At 45.6% G+C, this 16,502-nt stretch overlaps 1 protein-coding gene across 1 annotated transcript in view; it reads right to left on the bottom strand.

Annotated features, from left to right (window-relative positions):
• LOC112406231 (DNA polymerase nu-like) overlaps window positions 1-16,502 on the bottom strand; it is a gene marked incomplete at its 3' end in the record, with an annotated part of 71,350 nt that overhangs the window by 26,062 nt on the left and 28,786 nt on the right. Inside the window, exons 5-6 of the mRNA XM_024754956.1 lie at window positions 8,200-8,396; window positions 4,690-4,802 (exon numbers count right to left, since the gene is read on the bottom strand). Of these exons, the coding sequence (XP_024610724.1) occupies window positions 4,690-4,802; window positions 8,200-8,396 (310 nt within the window). The remainder of the gene's footprint in view (window positions 1-4,689; window positions 4,803-8,199; window positions 8,397-16,502) is intronic.

Below are 16,502 nucleotides of genomic sequence, written 5' to 3' on the forward strand. Positions count from 1 at the left end.
TTTTTTTTTTTTTGATGAGTCTGGCTAATGGTTTATCAATTTTGTTTATCTTTGGAAAGAACCAGCTTTTAGTTTTATTGATCTTTGCTATCATTTCCTTCATTTCTTTTTCATTTACTTCTGATCTGATCTTTATGAATTCTTTCCTTCTGCTAACTTTGGGGATTTTTTTGTCCTTCTTTCTCTAATTGCTTTAGGTGTAAGGTTAGGTTGTTTATTTGAGATTTTTCTTGTTACTTGCGGTAGGATTGTATTGACACACTTCCCTCTTAGAACTGCTTTTGCTGCATCCCATAGGTTTTGAGCCATTGTGTTTTCATTGTCATTTGTTTCTAGGTATTTTTTTTATTTCCTCTCTGATTTCTTCAGTCATCTCTTGGTTATTTAGTAGCATATTGTTTAGCCTCCATGTGTTCGTATTTTTTACAGTTTTTTTTCCTGTAATTGATATCCAGTCTTATAGCATTGGTGTCAGAAAAGATACTTGATATGATTTCAATTTTCTTAAATTCACCAAGGCTTGATTTGTGACCCAAGATATGATCTATCCTGGAGAATGTTTCGTGAGCACTTGAGTAGAAAGTGTATTGTCGTTTTTGGATGTAATGTCCTATAAATATCAACTAAGTCCATCTTGTTTAAAGTATCATTTAAAGCTTGTGTTTTTTTATTTATTTTCATTTTGGTTGATCTCTCCATTGGTGAAAGTAGAGTATTAAAGTCCCCTACTATTATTGTGTTACTGTTGATTTCCCCTTTTATGGCTGATAGCATTTGCCTTATGTATTGAGGGCCCCTATGTTGGGTGCATAGATATTTACAATTGTTATATCTTCTTGGATTGATCCCTTGATCCCTTGTAGTGTCCTTCTTTGTCTCTTGTAATCATCTTTATTTTAAACTCTATTTTGTTTGATATGAGAATTGCTACTCCAGCTTTCTTTTGATTTCCATTTGCATGCAATATCTTTTTCCATCCCCTCACTTTCAGTCTGTCTGTGTCCCTAGGTCTGAAGTGGGTCTCTTATAGACAGACCGTGAACTTAGTATGAGTTTAGGCAGCCTCTCTGCTAATGGGTGGGGCTGTGTTCCTGTCTTCCTAGTTGTTTGGCAGAGGGTGTCCAGCATTGGAGCTTGCTGGTTGTTGAGTGGAACCGGGTCTTAGCTTTGAGATGGAGATCTCTGGGAGAGCTCTCACCAATTGACATTACCTGGAGCCAGGAGGTCTCTGGTGGCCCAATGTCCTAAACTCGGCTCTCCTACCTCAGAGGCTCAGGCCTGACACCCAGCTGGAGCACCAAGACCCTGTCAGCCACATGGCATCTTGATCCCCAAGAGAGCTGCTCACTGGATGCACCACCACAGTGGGGATCCAAGGGGCTCGCTGGGAACATGAAATGATGCCACTGCTCAGCCTCAGGCACCGGAGGGGTGACCTGGGTGCTCCAGGGGCACTGTCCAGGGCAGGGCGAGAAGAACTCCCGCTCAACATATATTTTTGAAAAATCTGTGGGTAAGTTCTGACAGCACTGGAGTGGTCTGGGGGCTGGTCCCTATAAACTCTTATAACTAATAAACTGAAGTCACCAGGACAAGCCTCACACTGGGGAGAATGGCAGTAACTGAAAAAAAAATGCCAACAAAACAGATTTTAAATGAGCTAAGAAAAATTAAGAGAATGATAGAAGTTATGAAAAACAAAGAACTCAGAATTAGAAATACTTAGAGATTAGGTGGCTTAGTAAAAGAAAAGCTTAATGAAGAAATGAAAGAATTCAGGAAAGCAAAGTAAAACAAAACAAAACAAAATTTCTGAAATAAAAACTAAACTGGCAATACACAAAAGCAAATAAGTGCAATAGATAATGCCGTAAGTATTTTTATATTTAAAAAAAGTTTTTTTAAACTTTTTCCTTTTTAAAAAAAATCTATTTATTTATTTATTTTTGGCTGCTTTGGGTCTTCGTTGCTGCGTGTGGGCTTTCTCTAGCTGCGGCAAGTGGGGGCTACTCTTCATTGTGGTGTGCGGGCTTCTCATTGTGGTGGCTTTTCTTGTTGAGGAGCACAGGCTCTAGGCACGCAGCCTTCAGTAGCTGTGGCACGCGGGCTCAGTAGTTGTGGCACATGGGCTTAGTTGCTCCATGGCATGTGGGATCTTCCCGGACCAGGGTTCGAATCCATGTCCCCTGCATTGGCAGGTGGATTATTAACCACTGTGCCACCAGGGAAGTTCCTAAATTTATTTTCATTTAAAAAAATTTTTGGCCACACCATGTGGCTTGTAGGATTTCAGTCCCCTGACCAGGGAATGAACCTGGGCCATGGCAGTGAAAGTGCCGAATCCTAACCACTAGAACATCATGGAACTCCCTTAAGTTTTCTTAAAATGAAGATGGGAAAGAGGAAATTTTTTTAAATTAAAAAATGAAGAGACTGAAAATGGATTCTAGGTAAAGTGATAAATAGGAAAGATGGAGAAGATTCAACATATGAAGTCACAATAACAATTCAAACATCACAGAAAAGATAAACAAACAGACATTATGTATTTCCTGACAGAAGGACACAACACCACTCGGAGTTAGGGTCAGGACTGTGAAGCAGTCTTGCACTCCCAAAATCTAGCCTGAATCTGATCAAGCCACTGAATCTCATTGCCAATTTACAAGAAATAGAAGAGAGAGAACATGCTAAATGCCAAGAAAGGGAAATCCTACAGGACAAAAGCCTGGTCTGTTAAAAGCGACGAAATAGGGGCTTCCCTGGTGGCGCAGCGGTTGAGAGTCCGCCTGCCGATGCAGGGGACACGGGTTCGTGCCCCGGTCCGGGAGGATCCCACATGCCGCGGAGCGGCTGGGCCCGTGAGCCATGGCCGCTGAGCCTGCGCGTCCGGAGCCTGTGCTCCGCAACGGGAGAGGCCGCAACAGTGAGAGGCCCACATATCAAAAAAAAACAAACAAACAAAAAAACAAAATAATTGCAAGAAAATACAACAGATGGAGAGAATATACAGAGTAAAAGAAACACCCAACCCAAGTATAGGATAACACTAACCCTTGCTTGGATCCCAATTCAAACTGTGAACAACAAAAACAAACAAACAAAAATATTTAAAGACAACTGGGGAAGTACAGACACTGACTGGATAGCTAACAATATGAACAGATTATGGTTAATTTTGTGGGGAGATGATGACGGCATCATTTGAAAAATGAAATCCTCATATTTTACTCATCTAATTGAAATATTTACAGGTCAATAATATGACGCTTGGGATTTGCTACAAGATAACCCAGGGGATAGAGATTTGGAAATGTGGGAAGTTATAGGGGAGAGAAGACTGGACATAGTTGATAGCTGTTGAAATTGGCTATTGTGTACTCTGTTGTGTTTTCCCCACCACACACTTGCTGTTCTCTGCACACGCCAGCCAGTGTCCAACAACTCAATTCAATTCTGACACAAACTACCTGGGGTTAGTGCAGACACTGCAGGTCAAGGCTCAGCCCCACAAGACGGCCCCACTTCAGGCACCAGCCCCAAGTTCAGGGCCTCCTGTACCTATAAATAGGGGCTTCCCACGACCCCTCCTCAGGGTCCATCATTTGCTATAATGGCTCACAGAACTCGGGAAAGCACCTTATTTACGACACCCATTTATTTTAAAGGCTACAACACAGGAACTGCCAGATGGAAGGGATGCGTAGGGCAAGGCATAGAGAGGGCGCAGAACCTCCACTCCCTCTCCAGGTGCACCACGCTCCCAGCACCTTGACGAGCTCACCTAGGAACCCCACCATTGAGGGGATTTTATGGAGGTTTTGTTACATCAGTATGATTGATTAAGTCACTGGCCACTGGTGATTAACTTGCTCTCCAGCCCTGCTCCCCTTCCTGAGCACCACTCCTCTAATGGTGCCTCTTCTTCCTGTTGACCACGCCCACCCTAAAGCCATGGGGGCCTCCAGGCACCAGTCCTCCATCAGCATACAAAAGACACTCCTCACTCTGGAGACCATATGGGTTTTGGGAGCTGAGTGCTGGGAACCAGGGACAAAGACCAAATATACATTTCTTGTCGTATTACAGGCACTTTTGTACGTGTTGGAAGTTTTGTACAATAAAAAGATTTTTTCCAGTATCTTGTTATGAATATTTTCAAACGTTCAACTTGAAAAGAACTGTACAGTCAACACTCATATATCTACTACCTAGAATCTACAATGAACATTCTTTCAATATTTGCTTTATTACATATCTGTCCATCTAATAAAAAAAAGGTTTTAAAAATTCTTATTTACAATTTTAAATGAAAGATAAAAAACGTGTTTTATACTGTTTTGATGTTAATTACTCTGGACTTTAGTTTAATTCTTAGAAAGTTTACATATAAGCTATTTGTGGTAACAACAAATCCCATCTGCCCATGCTGAATAATTTACTCCTTTCCTGTTTTAAATTACAAAAGTAACATATACTTGAAAAAATTCAAATAATCTAAAGCAGAGGGAAAGTGCCTCTCTCGCTCAGGGCCCATGGCCACACAGGTAGTGCATCGCAGCTGTGCGACCTCCCTTCCACCCCCAACCCACGAGTTGTGCAACACAGCAGTCCTTGCCGTGCTCCCAGTCCCAGGAGGAATCACTGTTGGAAAGTTAAGTTTAGGAGATTATAAAAACTAAAACATACCACACTTCCAACTGCCATCATCACCAAAAAACTGCATCACTGTTCTCAGGAAATCCTTGGCGTTAAAACAAATAACAGGACATTTACATTTCAGTGTTTGAAGCAGCACCTTCCTAGAAGATGAAAAGACATTCACTGATTGACACAGTAATTTGGAGCTTTTCACCTTGGGAAAGTATTATTACTACTCTACTAACAGCTGTCACTTATGCGGTTCTATGGGCAGACATTCTTCTGCGAGCTTTCCACAGATTAACTCAAATCCTAAGAGATGTGGAAGGAAAATCGAAACAGGGACGGTATTGCTCAGTCCCCAGAACGCAGCCAGGAGGCCTCTGAGGAAGTGGGGCTCATGTGTCTCAGCCTGGATGGAATCTGACCTTTCAACCTGGTGAGGGTATCCAGAACCTCTGCCAGAAACCCGGGACACCCTATCTACTTGTCAGACCCCTACCCTGAAACAATTCGTGATTCCTTAAGGACAAATGTTTTCTGACTTGTATCAGAGTCAATCCCCAATTCTTGCCAGGCAACTTTTGACAATCTTGTGGCTTTTTGTTTTTATAAGTCCCTGACTCTTTCTCTTCCCCAGAACACTCTTTCGGGGGTTCCTGAATCTTTGTCTCCTGAACTGCGATTCTTAAGACCCCAAATAAACTTCTTATATGCAGTCTCCTGCGTTATTTTTTGTAGGTGTTACTTATTATCTGCAATTTACAGATGATGAAGCCAAGACACAAAGAGGCTAGTAATGAACTCAAGTTCACACAACTGTTCAGAGCCAATCCCTGGGTGCAGCACAACCACCTACAGACTCAGCCTCCAGCTCCTGAGCAGAGCCGACGCACCCTGGACTCCTCCCAGCTGGCCCCAGCCTGCGCTCCCAGCACACCCCCAGTCTACCCTCTGCCCACACTGGATTCTCCTTCCTCCATCACCAGACTGTGCACGTCCTCTCACACTCCAGGGCCACAGGCACATGCTGTATTCCTGCCTAAAATTTCCCTCCCACAATTTCTACAAACTGCTCAGGTGCCTGATTCCCTGGGCAGGGAGTTGCCCGGTTCCCGGTTCCTTTAGTACTCCTGGCCACACACCTGCTACAGCAGGGACCACATCTGCGATACTGTAATTTACCTTGGCCCATTAAATCAAGAGCTCCTTGAATATGGGATTCATAACAGTTGACGTTTATCAAACACTCACCATGTGCGAATACCACACTAAACACTTCACGAGGATTGTTGTGTTGAAACCCCATCATAATCCCATTAGGCAGGCACTAGATCCATTTTACAGGTGAGGAAACTGAGGCTCGGAGGGGTGAAACAATTTTCCCAGCCTTACACAACTGAGAAGTGGCAAAGCTGAGGTCTGAGACCCGATCTTGCTGCTGCCAGGGCCCAAGGTATTAATCCCCCTTTATGGTAACTGCTTATTAATACATCAGTGAGGGTCTTCAGATAAGGCTGAGGAAGAAGGAAACCTGGGGTCCGATTAGCTCTGCTTGCTCCGCAGGCAGACAGTTTCAGGCTTTTTGCATTTTTCTGTGCGCTTTCACTTTGATTTTCCTTGAAGAGGGCCACTGCTGACAGCACAGCTTCAGGTCTTGCCTCTGCTGGACCTGGAGAGGTGTGTAGGAGTGGGGGCAGCTTATGAGGGAGTTAAGCTGGGACTACTGGAGCATCCTCCCACTTTGATGCTCTTGTAGCTGGAAACCCGGAAGTTCTCAATAAGGCCATCTAACAACTATGATCTCTCCCACTAAGAGACAAACCCTAGCTGATTTCTAGCTTAAGAAAGGACAAGCGACACAAAGAATATCTTGTAAGACAAAGTGGCTAAAACACAGTGTATTTTCTGTCAGTTACAGAAGTCAATTATGCCACATCTGCTAAACAAAAGGCACAGGGAGGATCGGAGCTGAAGTGACCATCAGATGTCCAAGTGGAGAATGTCGAGTAGAATATAGAAATCCAGAATTCAGAAAGCGCTGTCCGAATGTTAGGGCCCTATTCTCACAGAGGGCTTCCGTAGAAAAAGCCTGCCCAATTGTTCTTTCAAAAGAAAATTATGGGAAAAAAAGGTTACGGGTTCTTGGGAGCAGAGTGCTCTATTGTCAAACATCATCCCATGTACACACTGTGGTGTACATGCCTGACATCACGCTTTGATTGCCAAGGCATCCATTTCAAAGACATCCATCCTGAATAGACATGTTGCCAGCTATGCAACACAGCTGCTGGCAAAACAACCAGAGAAGGAACCAGATGAAGCTCCCTCTTCCAGAAAGCCCTGGGTAACCCAGATAACCGACTGTGTGATGACACGGCTTCTCAACCTTCCTGTGCCCTAATTCCTGCTCTTATGCTTTAAATTAGCCAGTAAAGAGTGAATCCGTGAAAACCTAGACACCCCACCTTCAAACCCTAATAAGGGCAGAGGCCCAGGTCCATGCACTCTCTCTCTCTCTCTTGCTCTACCCATAACTTCTCTGTGTACTCTCCAGAACTTGTGAGTGATAAATCTTGTTCCTCAAATTCCCTAATGGTTTTTGCTGAAGCGTGTCCTGTGATCATAAGAACCACAAGGGCTGGTCCAGCTACAGTGGTTGGCCCCTATGGTGGAAATGTCTGTGGGGGCTTGGTGTGAGGAATACAGGCGGAACCAGTGCCTCAGGCACTCCTAGCCTAGACAGCATCACTATCTGTAGGCTGGAACCCACACAACAACTACCTAAAACCCACCCAGAGCCCAGCGAGAATGTATTAGGCAGGAAGGGCCAGGACCAGGCCCCCACCTTCTCACCCTCTTCAGGGCAGTGGCTTCAAGGAGCTCCTTCCAGGCACCTAACTGACTTGAGTGCAGAGGGCTGGGCAAACAGGAAGTGGATGTCCCCACCCAAAGCAGAAGTGAGTCAGGCTGACAATGTGAGCAAAGAAACAGTGATGAGGGGCACAGGCTCCAACCCACGACGAGACTTTTCAGGTTTGAGAAGGGGCAGCAGAAGCATCCCTGCCTGTTCTGAAATTCTAAGATTCTAGGCAGGAAATACAAGTGAGACATTTCTTCTCTATTTTCACAGAATGAAGCTTTGAAATTAGTAATATCTCGGTGGTACTGAGGACTATCTACTCTTTGAAGGCAGTGTTAACTTCATTTTCCAAGGCCGTGAGTGAGAGAACAAGTGTAATGAGGAAATCAGCCAGGGCTCCCGCAGCGACAGTGGGTTTGCACGCCTTAAGATGACGCTTTTCTCACCAGCCTCTCATTGCGATGTTGACTCAAATCCCGGAGCTGGCTCCCATGGATGGACCCTCCATTCCAGAAGCTCTTTGAGGGAGAGAGGGTGTTTGTAGCGGTTTCTGTCATTTAGATCCATTTTATTTTCATGTGCTCAAACAAAACTTCTGAAAGTTTAAATAACTAAAACTGGAGCTTGGGAAACTCTAAATTAGGATAAAGCAGGTGAATAAGTAGGATTTAAGGTAATTAGTGAAGATTTCTTACCTGGCAAATTGATGATGTGCCTCTTGTTCTTGGTCCCAAATGGAAGAGGGCTCAGTTTTTATGTAGATACACTGATCACTGGGCATGAAGCCTTCCTCCAGAACACTGTCAGAGGCTGGGGCAGCCAGAGGACCACTGCCTTTCTCTGCATGGCTCCTTGGTAACATCACAATGCCTTCAACAGAGGAAGCCAGAGCCTGTGAATACACAATAAAATAAAGTTCCAAAATCAAACATAAACAATGTATTTATTCAAGAAAGATCTGTCAAGTTTTTTAATTAAGCAGAAAGAAAAGGCCTAAAATTAAAATTTGTAAATGAATACCTCTTTTAATGACAATCAAGGTCAAAAGCCAAACCCATGATCTCACTCTCCAAATCTGGTCTCCTCCCTATTCAACATCATAATGGAAGTCTTAGCCAATGCAATACAGCAGGAAAAAGAAATAAAAGGCATATAAATTAGAAAGGAAGAACTATACTGTCCCTATATACAGATAACATAAATGTTTGTGTAGAAAACCCAAAGGAATCTACAAAACAAAACAAAACAAAACACCTCCTGGAACTAATATGTGAGTTTAGCAAAGTTGCAGGATACAAGATCAAAATACAAAAATCAATTATATTTCCATACACTAACAATGAGCATGTACAAATAAACTTTTTAAAAAAGAAATTACCATTTATAATAACTATTCCACCAAATTAAATACTTAGATAGAAATCAATACAACATGTATGGGATCTGTATACTGAAAACTATAAAATACTCATGAAAGAAATCAGAGAAGACCTCCATAACAGAGACACATACATGTTTAAGGACTACAAAACTCAAAATAATAATGTCAATTCTCCCAAGCTGAGCTGTAGAACCAAGAAGATTAATAAACTCCAAGTACAAGAAACATGAAAAACATTACACCAAGTTACATCATAATCAAATTGCTTGAAAGCAGTGATAAAGAGAAAACCTTAAAAGAAGCTGGGGAGGGGGGATGGGACACATTGCCTAGAAAGAAACAAAGATAAGGGTGATAGTAGATTTCTTATGGGAAACAAAGCAAGTTAGAAGACAGCAGCATAACATCTTTAAACTACTGAAAGAAAAAAACTATCGACTTATAATTCTTTACCCCATAAAAATGCCTTTCAAAAGTGAAAGGTAGGACTTCCCTGGTGGAGCAGTGGTTGAGAGTCCGCCTGCCAATGCAGGGGACACGGGTTCGTGCCCCGGTCCGGGAAGATCCCACATGCCACGGAGCGGCTGGGCCCGTGAGCCATGGCCGCTGAGCCTGCGCGTCCGGAGCCTGTGCTCCACAACGGGAGAGGCCACAACAGTGAGAGGCCCGCGTACCGCCAAAAAAAAAAAAAAGTGAAAGGTAAAGCAAGATTTATACACTACACTGAAAATTACAAAACATTGCTAAAAGAAATCAAAGTTTTAAATAAATGAAAGGCCACCCCCTGTTCATGGATCAGAAAATTCAGTACTGCTAAGATGGCAAAACTGAGCCAGGCTGGGACTTGGGATCCTCTACCAGAGTGCTTGCACCTGGACAAATGTCTCCTTGAGCAATAGGATACAAAGAAACTACAAGTGACTAAAAATAACGGCATGCATGGGCAAGCTGGGACAATAATAAGCAATAGGATACAAAAAGGCCACAAACTGCCATTTCTGAGGTGCTGGGAGCAAAAGCAGGGCACGGTGCATCATCTCTGCACATGGCACCACCAAGGGGGTGGGCAGACCCCTAAGGTGTGCCTTATGCCCAACGCACAGACCCACCCCCATTTTTACCCCATTTAAGGACCCAAGCAGGTCCTCTCAGGGGGCAGGCAAGGGAACCTGTCTCTTGTTCTTGCTCCCTTGTGCTGTACCATGAGCCCCAATAAAGCCTTGCCTGAAATTCTCATCTGGCCTCTTGTCGATTTCTATTGATTAAAGAGTCCAAGGGCCCAGGTTGGTAACACTTTTTGGCAACTCTGCTGGGACCTGTGGGGCCTTCTTTTTTTTCCTTGCCCCTCTGAGAGAGGATCTGGGCCCATCTGGTACAGCTGATTGCAGCCTCCTTGCAGCTGACACGTGGCCACCTGAATCTTTGCTTCAGTGCTGCAGGGATTGGTAAGTCTGCCTTCGGTTGCCCCAGGGGTGTCACTATCCTCATTCAGGCAGCTTTCCCCTTCCATTTTCCCTCTTCTGACCTCTCTCTAAAACCCCTTTCTCTGTCCTCTCTACTTCTCTGTCGCATCCTTCTGAGAAGTGAGTGTTGGGCAACTACAGCCTAACTCCTTAGTTGGTGAGACCATGCTCCCTCTGGCTGGCACCGGCTCACCCTGACAGGTGACAGAGGTGGGAGAGGCTTGCCTCATACGGTGCAGATCTTGGGCCGGTGGGCTTTCCTTGAGGGGAGATTTCTGAGAGTGACAGAGGTTCAATCCTCATACTGTGCAGTGGCTGGAAGCCCAGTCGTCACAAACTTCTCAACTTCTTTTTCCTGGGTTAAAGTCCCAGTTGTGGGTTAGAGTCCCACCAGCACTGGTTTCTGGGTCTGATCACCCTGGTGGGTGGTGGACGGAGTGCCTCTCTCCACTGGCCCTTGTGGAAGCGCACGGCAGACTGGGACTGCCTGAATAGACACACGCAGAGAGGCAGGCTGAAAGAGCAGGTTTTCTCTCTTTCTCCTATTTCTTTTTCCTTACTTCATACATCTAAACCCCCAGCCCCCGAGGCCCCTGTTGAGGTGAACTTTACACAACCCCCCAATATTTCTCTGTCCTGTGTGCTCAACTGTGGGGAAGGGAGTTCTGAGATTTCCTTTGTCATCTCACCCTTTGGTTTTGTTATGCCGGGTCTTGAGGACTCCATCCAGCTGCAGGATCTGTTTGTTAGCCGCCAGATTTATATGTAAACATGGGAAATGCCCCCAAAGATTAAAACTCTTAAAAATTCGGGACAGTTTAAATTAGATGGTTTAAAAACCATCTTCTTTTGCAACACAGCCTAGCCCCAATATGCCTTGGGTGACCGGAAGAACTGGCCACAGAATGGATCCCTTAACTTTAGCACCATTTTACAACTGGACCAAAATATTGTAAGCAGTCCCCAAAGTGGGGGGAGGTCCCTTACATGCAGGCCTTTATGAAACTTTATCAAGACCCCGGTTTGAGGGATTCCTGTTGTGTGTGTGGCCTCTATTTCTGTTTTGTCCCCAGATTTAGAGCCAGACTTTCTCACAGATCCCCTTTCAACCGCCAACTAGTCATTGGCACATTGGGCCTCTTTCTCATTGGGCTTCTTCCCCTTCAACATCACCTTCAGTCCCTCGACCCCCACCTTACCCCATTTAGCCAGGAGCCCTGAAACCAGAGCCCCCAGTGCTGTCCCCAATGGGGCCCTGATCAGGTTCAAAATTAGCCCCCACTTTCACACCACAGGGCCTTTACCCCCTCTGGGAAGTAGCGGATGGGAATAGGGAATTACTAGAGTGCATGCCTCCTTCTTGATGAGAGACTTAGGAATCCGTAAGGAGGGGTTTGGCAGGTTCTCACAGAACCCTGACAAGTTTAGGGACAAATTTACCATGCTGGGGTTAATGTTTTCCCTGACATGGCAAGAATTACAGTTTTTCTGAACCACTGTTGCCCCCTGGACAAGAAGGAATGTATACTAAGAAAGGCCAGGGAACACAAAGACAGCCTAGTGCCCACCAACGCACAGCACCAGATTTATTGAACTGGTGACGCAATCCCACAACAGGACCCCAACTGGGATTGTGAGGATCATGTAGGCCAAGCCAGGATGAGACGTTATATTACTTGTTTATCAGAAGGAATGAAAAGGCATATGGTGAAGCCTGTAAATTATGATAAGGTCCAAGAGATTACACAGGAAAAAGATAAAAACCCAGCAGTCTTCCTGAGTCGGGTGACAGAGGCATTCAGGAAGTACACCAATACAGACCCTGAGTCTGCACAAGGGAGGTCACTATTGGCCATGCCATTTATCACCCAGTCCTCTTCTCATATCAGGAGGAAATTACAAAAGCTTGAAGCTGGGCCCCAAACCCCATTGTGAACCTTGGTAGAGGAGGCCTTCAACGTCTATAACAACGAGGACATGGCAAAGGAGGCCAACACGGATAGGAGATTAACAAAGAAAACACAGCTCTTAGCTGCTCTGATCCACCCGCCATCTTGAGGGGACACTAGACAGCTGAGAAGACCAGACCAGCAGCCCAGGAACCACCTGGGCAGGAATCAGTGTGCCTTTTTCTGGAAGGAGGGGCACCGGGAAAGGGAATGTCCTGAGCACCCTCCTGTGGGATGGCCAAACGACAACCCCAGCTGGCCCCAGCTCCTGGCGATAATATCCTTTAAAGCCTGAGGCCCTGAGGGGGATCCAACAGCTGCTCACCAAATTCCTAAAACACAGAGTCATTGGGCCCTGCCAATCCCCTTGTAACACCCCAATCCTCCCTGTTCAGAAGGCTGATGGGGAATATCGGTTTGTGCAAGACTTACGAGCAGTGAGCTAGGCAGTCATCCCTATTCACCCAGTGGTGCCAAACCCACACACCCTCCTTGCCCAAGTGCCAGGAAGCACTCAGTATTTCTGTGTTGGACCTCAAAGACGCATTTTTCTGTATTTCTCTACATCCAGGATCTCAATACCATTTTTTAAAAAATTTCTTCTGGAAAGGGAGGAAAATGTGTGTGTATATATATATATATATATATATATATAAAATATTTATTTATTTGGCTGCATCAGGTCTTAGTTGTGGCGTTCAGGATCTTCACTGCGGTGCACAGGCTCTAGAGCCTGTGGGCTTAGCTGTCCCGCAGCAGTGGACTCTTAGTTCCCTGACCAGGGATAGAACCCACGTCTCCTGCATTGGAAGGTGGATTCTTAACCACTGCGCCACAGGGAAGTCCCTCAATACCTGTTTTGCCTTTGAATGGAGGGACCCTGCCCCTCTGGAGGCTACTCAATACACTTGGACAGTGCTTCCGCAGGGCTTTCAGGATAGTCCCCATTTGTTTGGAAACTCGTTAGCAAAAGAATTGAGGGAACTAAGCCTGAAAAAATGGAACTCTATTACAATATATTGATGATCTGCTAATAAGTAGTGAGACAAAGCGAGTCTCAGCTCAGAATACTGTTAAGGTCCTAATTTTCTGACAAAGGCTCAGATTTCACAACAGTGCTCAGTATTTAGGATTTATTTTGACCCCAGGAGTGCAAGTCCTGGCCATGGATTGAAAGACAGCAATTAGCGCACTACCATCTCCAACCACGAAGAGACAACTCCAAGGCTTTCTCAGGATGGCTGGGTTCTGTTGTATCTGGACTCCAAATTATGATCTTACAGCAAAACCCCTATATGAGGCTCTGAAGGGGGAAGAAAGGGAATAGGGGCCACCAGTGGGCCTTTGAGACTCTAAAGACTGAGTTGAGTAGGACACCAGCATGGGGGCTTCCAACGTCAGACAAACCCTTCACCCTATACTCCATGAGAGGTCAGGGATAGCGCTCAGAGTTCTGACCTGAAAGCTGGGGCCAGATCAAAGACTGGTGGCTTACTTTTCTAAACAACTGGACTCGGTGGCCCTGGGATGGCCAAACTCCCTGTGAGCACTAGCAGCCACGGCTCTATTGGTTAATGAGGCTTCCCAGCTCACCCTAGGACAACACTTAGATGTGTTAACCCCTCATCAGGTACAGTCTGTGCTAGAAGTCAAAGGACATCATTAGTTGACTGGAGGAAGGTTAACAAGGTATCAGGCCCTCCTAATGGGACCCCCGACATTCCCTTGAAGGTGTGCCAAACCCTGAACCCAGCAACTCTGCTTCCAGCGGCCAAGAATGGAGACTTAGTGCATCAGTGTACAGAGACCAGAGAGCAAACTTACTCCAGCAGGCCTGATCTTCTAGATGAGCCTCTTGACAGCCCTGAGGTTGAGTGGTTTACTGATGGGAGCAGTTTTCTAGAAATGGAAACCCGGACGGTGGGGTATGCCATAGTTAGTCTAGTTGCAGCACGCGGGATCTTCGTTGAGGCATACAGGATCTTTTGTTGTGGCGCACAGGCTTCTCTCTAGTTGTGGCGTGTGCGTTTTGTTTTTCTTCTCTAGTTGTGGCGCACAGGCTCCGGGGCACGTGGGCTCTGTAGTTGTGGCGCACGGGCTAAGGAAAATGTGTGTGTATATATATATATATATATATATATAAAATATTTATTTATTTGGCTGCATCAGGTCTTAGTTGTGGCGTTCAGGATCTTCACTGCGGTGCACGGGCTCTAGAGCCTGTGGGCTTAGCTGTCCCGCAGCAGTGGACTCTTAGTTCCCTGACCAGGGATAGAACCCACGTCTCCTGCATTGGAAGGTGGATTCTTAACCACTGCGCCACAGGGAAGTCCCTCAATACCTGTTTTGCCTTTGAATGGAGGGACCCTGCCCCTCTGGAGGCTACTCAATACACTTGGACAGTGCTTCCGCAGGGCTTTCAGGATAGTCCCCATTTGTTTGGAAACTCGTTAGCAAAAGAATTGAGGGAACTAAGCCTGAAAAAATGGAACTCTATTACAATATATTGATGATCTGCTAATAAGTAGTGAGACAAAGCGAGTCTCAGCTCAGAATACTGTTAAGGTCCTAATTTTCTGACAAAGGCTCAGATTTCACAACAGTGCTCAGTATTTAGGATTTATTTTGACCCCAGGAGTGCAAGTCCTGGCCATGGATTGAAAGACAGCAATTAGCGCACTACCATCTCCAACCACGAAGAGACAACTCCAAGGCTTTCTCAGGATGGCTGGGTTCTGTTGTATCTGGACTCCAAATTATGATCTTACAGCAAAACCCCTATATGAGGCTCTGAAGGGGGAAGAAAGGGAATAGGGGCCACCAGTGGGCCTTTGAGACTCTAAAGACTGAGTTGAGTAGGACACCAGCATGGGGGCTTCCAACGTCAGACAAACCCTTCACCCTATACTCCATGAGAGGTCAGGGATAGCGCTCAGAGTTCTGACCTGAAAGCTGGGGCCAGATCAAAGACTGGTGGCTTACTTTTCTAAACAACTGGACTCGGTGGCCCTGGGATGGCCAAACTCCCTGTGAGCACTAGCAGCCACGGCTCTATTGGTTAATGAGGCTTCCCAGCTCACCCTAGGACAACACTTAGATGTGTTAACCCCTCATCAGGTACAGTCTGTGCTAGAAGTCAAAGGACATCATTAGTTGACTGGAGGAAGGTTAACAAGATATCAGGCCCTCCTAATGGGACCCCCGACATTCCCTTGAAGGTGTGCCAAACCCTGAACCCAGCAACTCTGCTTCCAGCGGCCAAGAATGGAGACTTAGTGCATCAGTGTACAGAGACCAGAGAGCAAACTTACTCCAGCAGGCCTGATCTTCTAGATGAGCCTCTTGACAGCCCTGAGGTTGAGTGGTTTACTGATGGGAGCAGTTTTCTAGAAATGGAAACCCGGACGGTGGGGTATGCCATAGTTAGTCTAGTTGCAGCACGCGGGATCTTCGTTGAGGCATACAGGATCTTTTGTTGTGGCGCACAGGCTTCTCTCTAGTTGTGGCGTGTGCGTTTTTTTTTTCTTCTCTAGTTGTGGCGCACAGGCTCCGGGGCACGTGGGCTCTGTAGTTGTGGCGCACGGGCTCCAGAGCGCATGGGCTCTGTAGTTTGCGGCACGTGGGCTCTAGTTGAGACACACGAGCTCAGTAGTTGTGGTGCGCGGACTTAGTTGCCCCGCAGCAAGTGGAATCTTAGTTCCCTGACCAGGGATCGAACCCACCAAGGAAGTCCCGGGTCACAGGTTTAAATGTGAGCGCTCAGACTATAAGTTGTTAGAAGAAAATACAGTAAATCTTCATAACCTGGTATAGGCAAAGCATTCTTTTTTTAAAAGCAATATTTATTTATTTATTTGGCTGTGCCAGGTCTTAGTTGCAGCATGCAGGATCTTCCTTGAGGCGTGTGGGATCTTCGTTGCGGCATGCAGGATCTTTAGTTGCAGGATGCGAACTCTTAGTTGCAGTATGTGGGATCTAGTTCCCTGACCAGGGATCAAACCCGGGCCCCCTGCATTGGGAGTGCGGAGTCTTAGCCACTGGACCACCAGGGAAGTCCCAAAGCATTCTCTTTTTTTTTTTTTTTTTCCAAAGCATTCTTAAATTTAACAACAAAAGCAGAAGCAATAAAAAAGTACTTGGAGTTCATCAAATTAAAAAGTTCTGTGCTTCAAAAGACACCATCAGGAAATTGATAAAAACAAGCC

This window comes from Neophocaena asiaeorientalis, unplaced genomic scaffold (assembly GCF_003031525.2).
Source record: "Neophocaena asiaeorientalis asiaeorientalis breed wild unplaced genomic scaffold, Neophocaena_asiaeorientalis_V1.1 scaffold767, whole genome shotgun sequence".
Taxonomy (NCBI): Eukaryota; Metazoa; Chordata; class Mammalia; order Artiodactyla; family Phocoenidae; genus Neophocaena; species Neophocaena asiaeorientalis.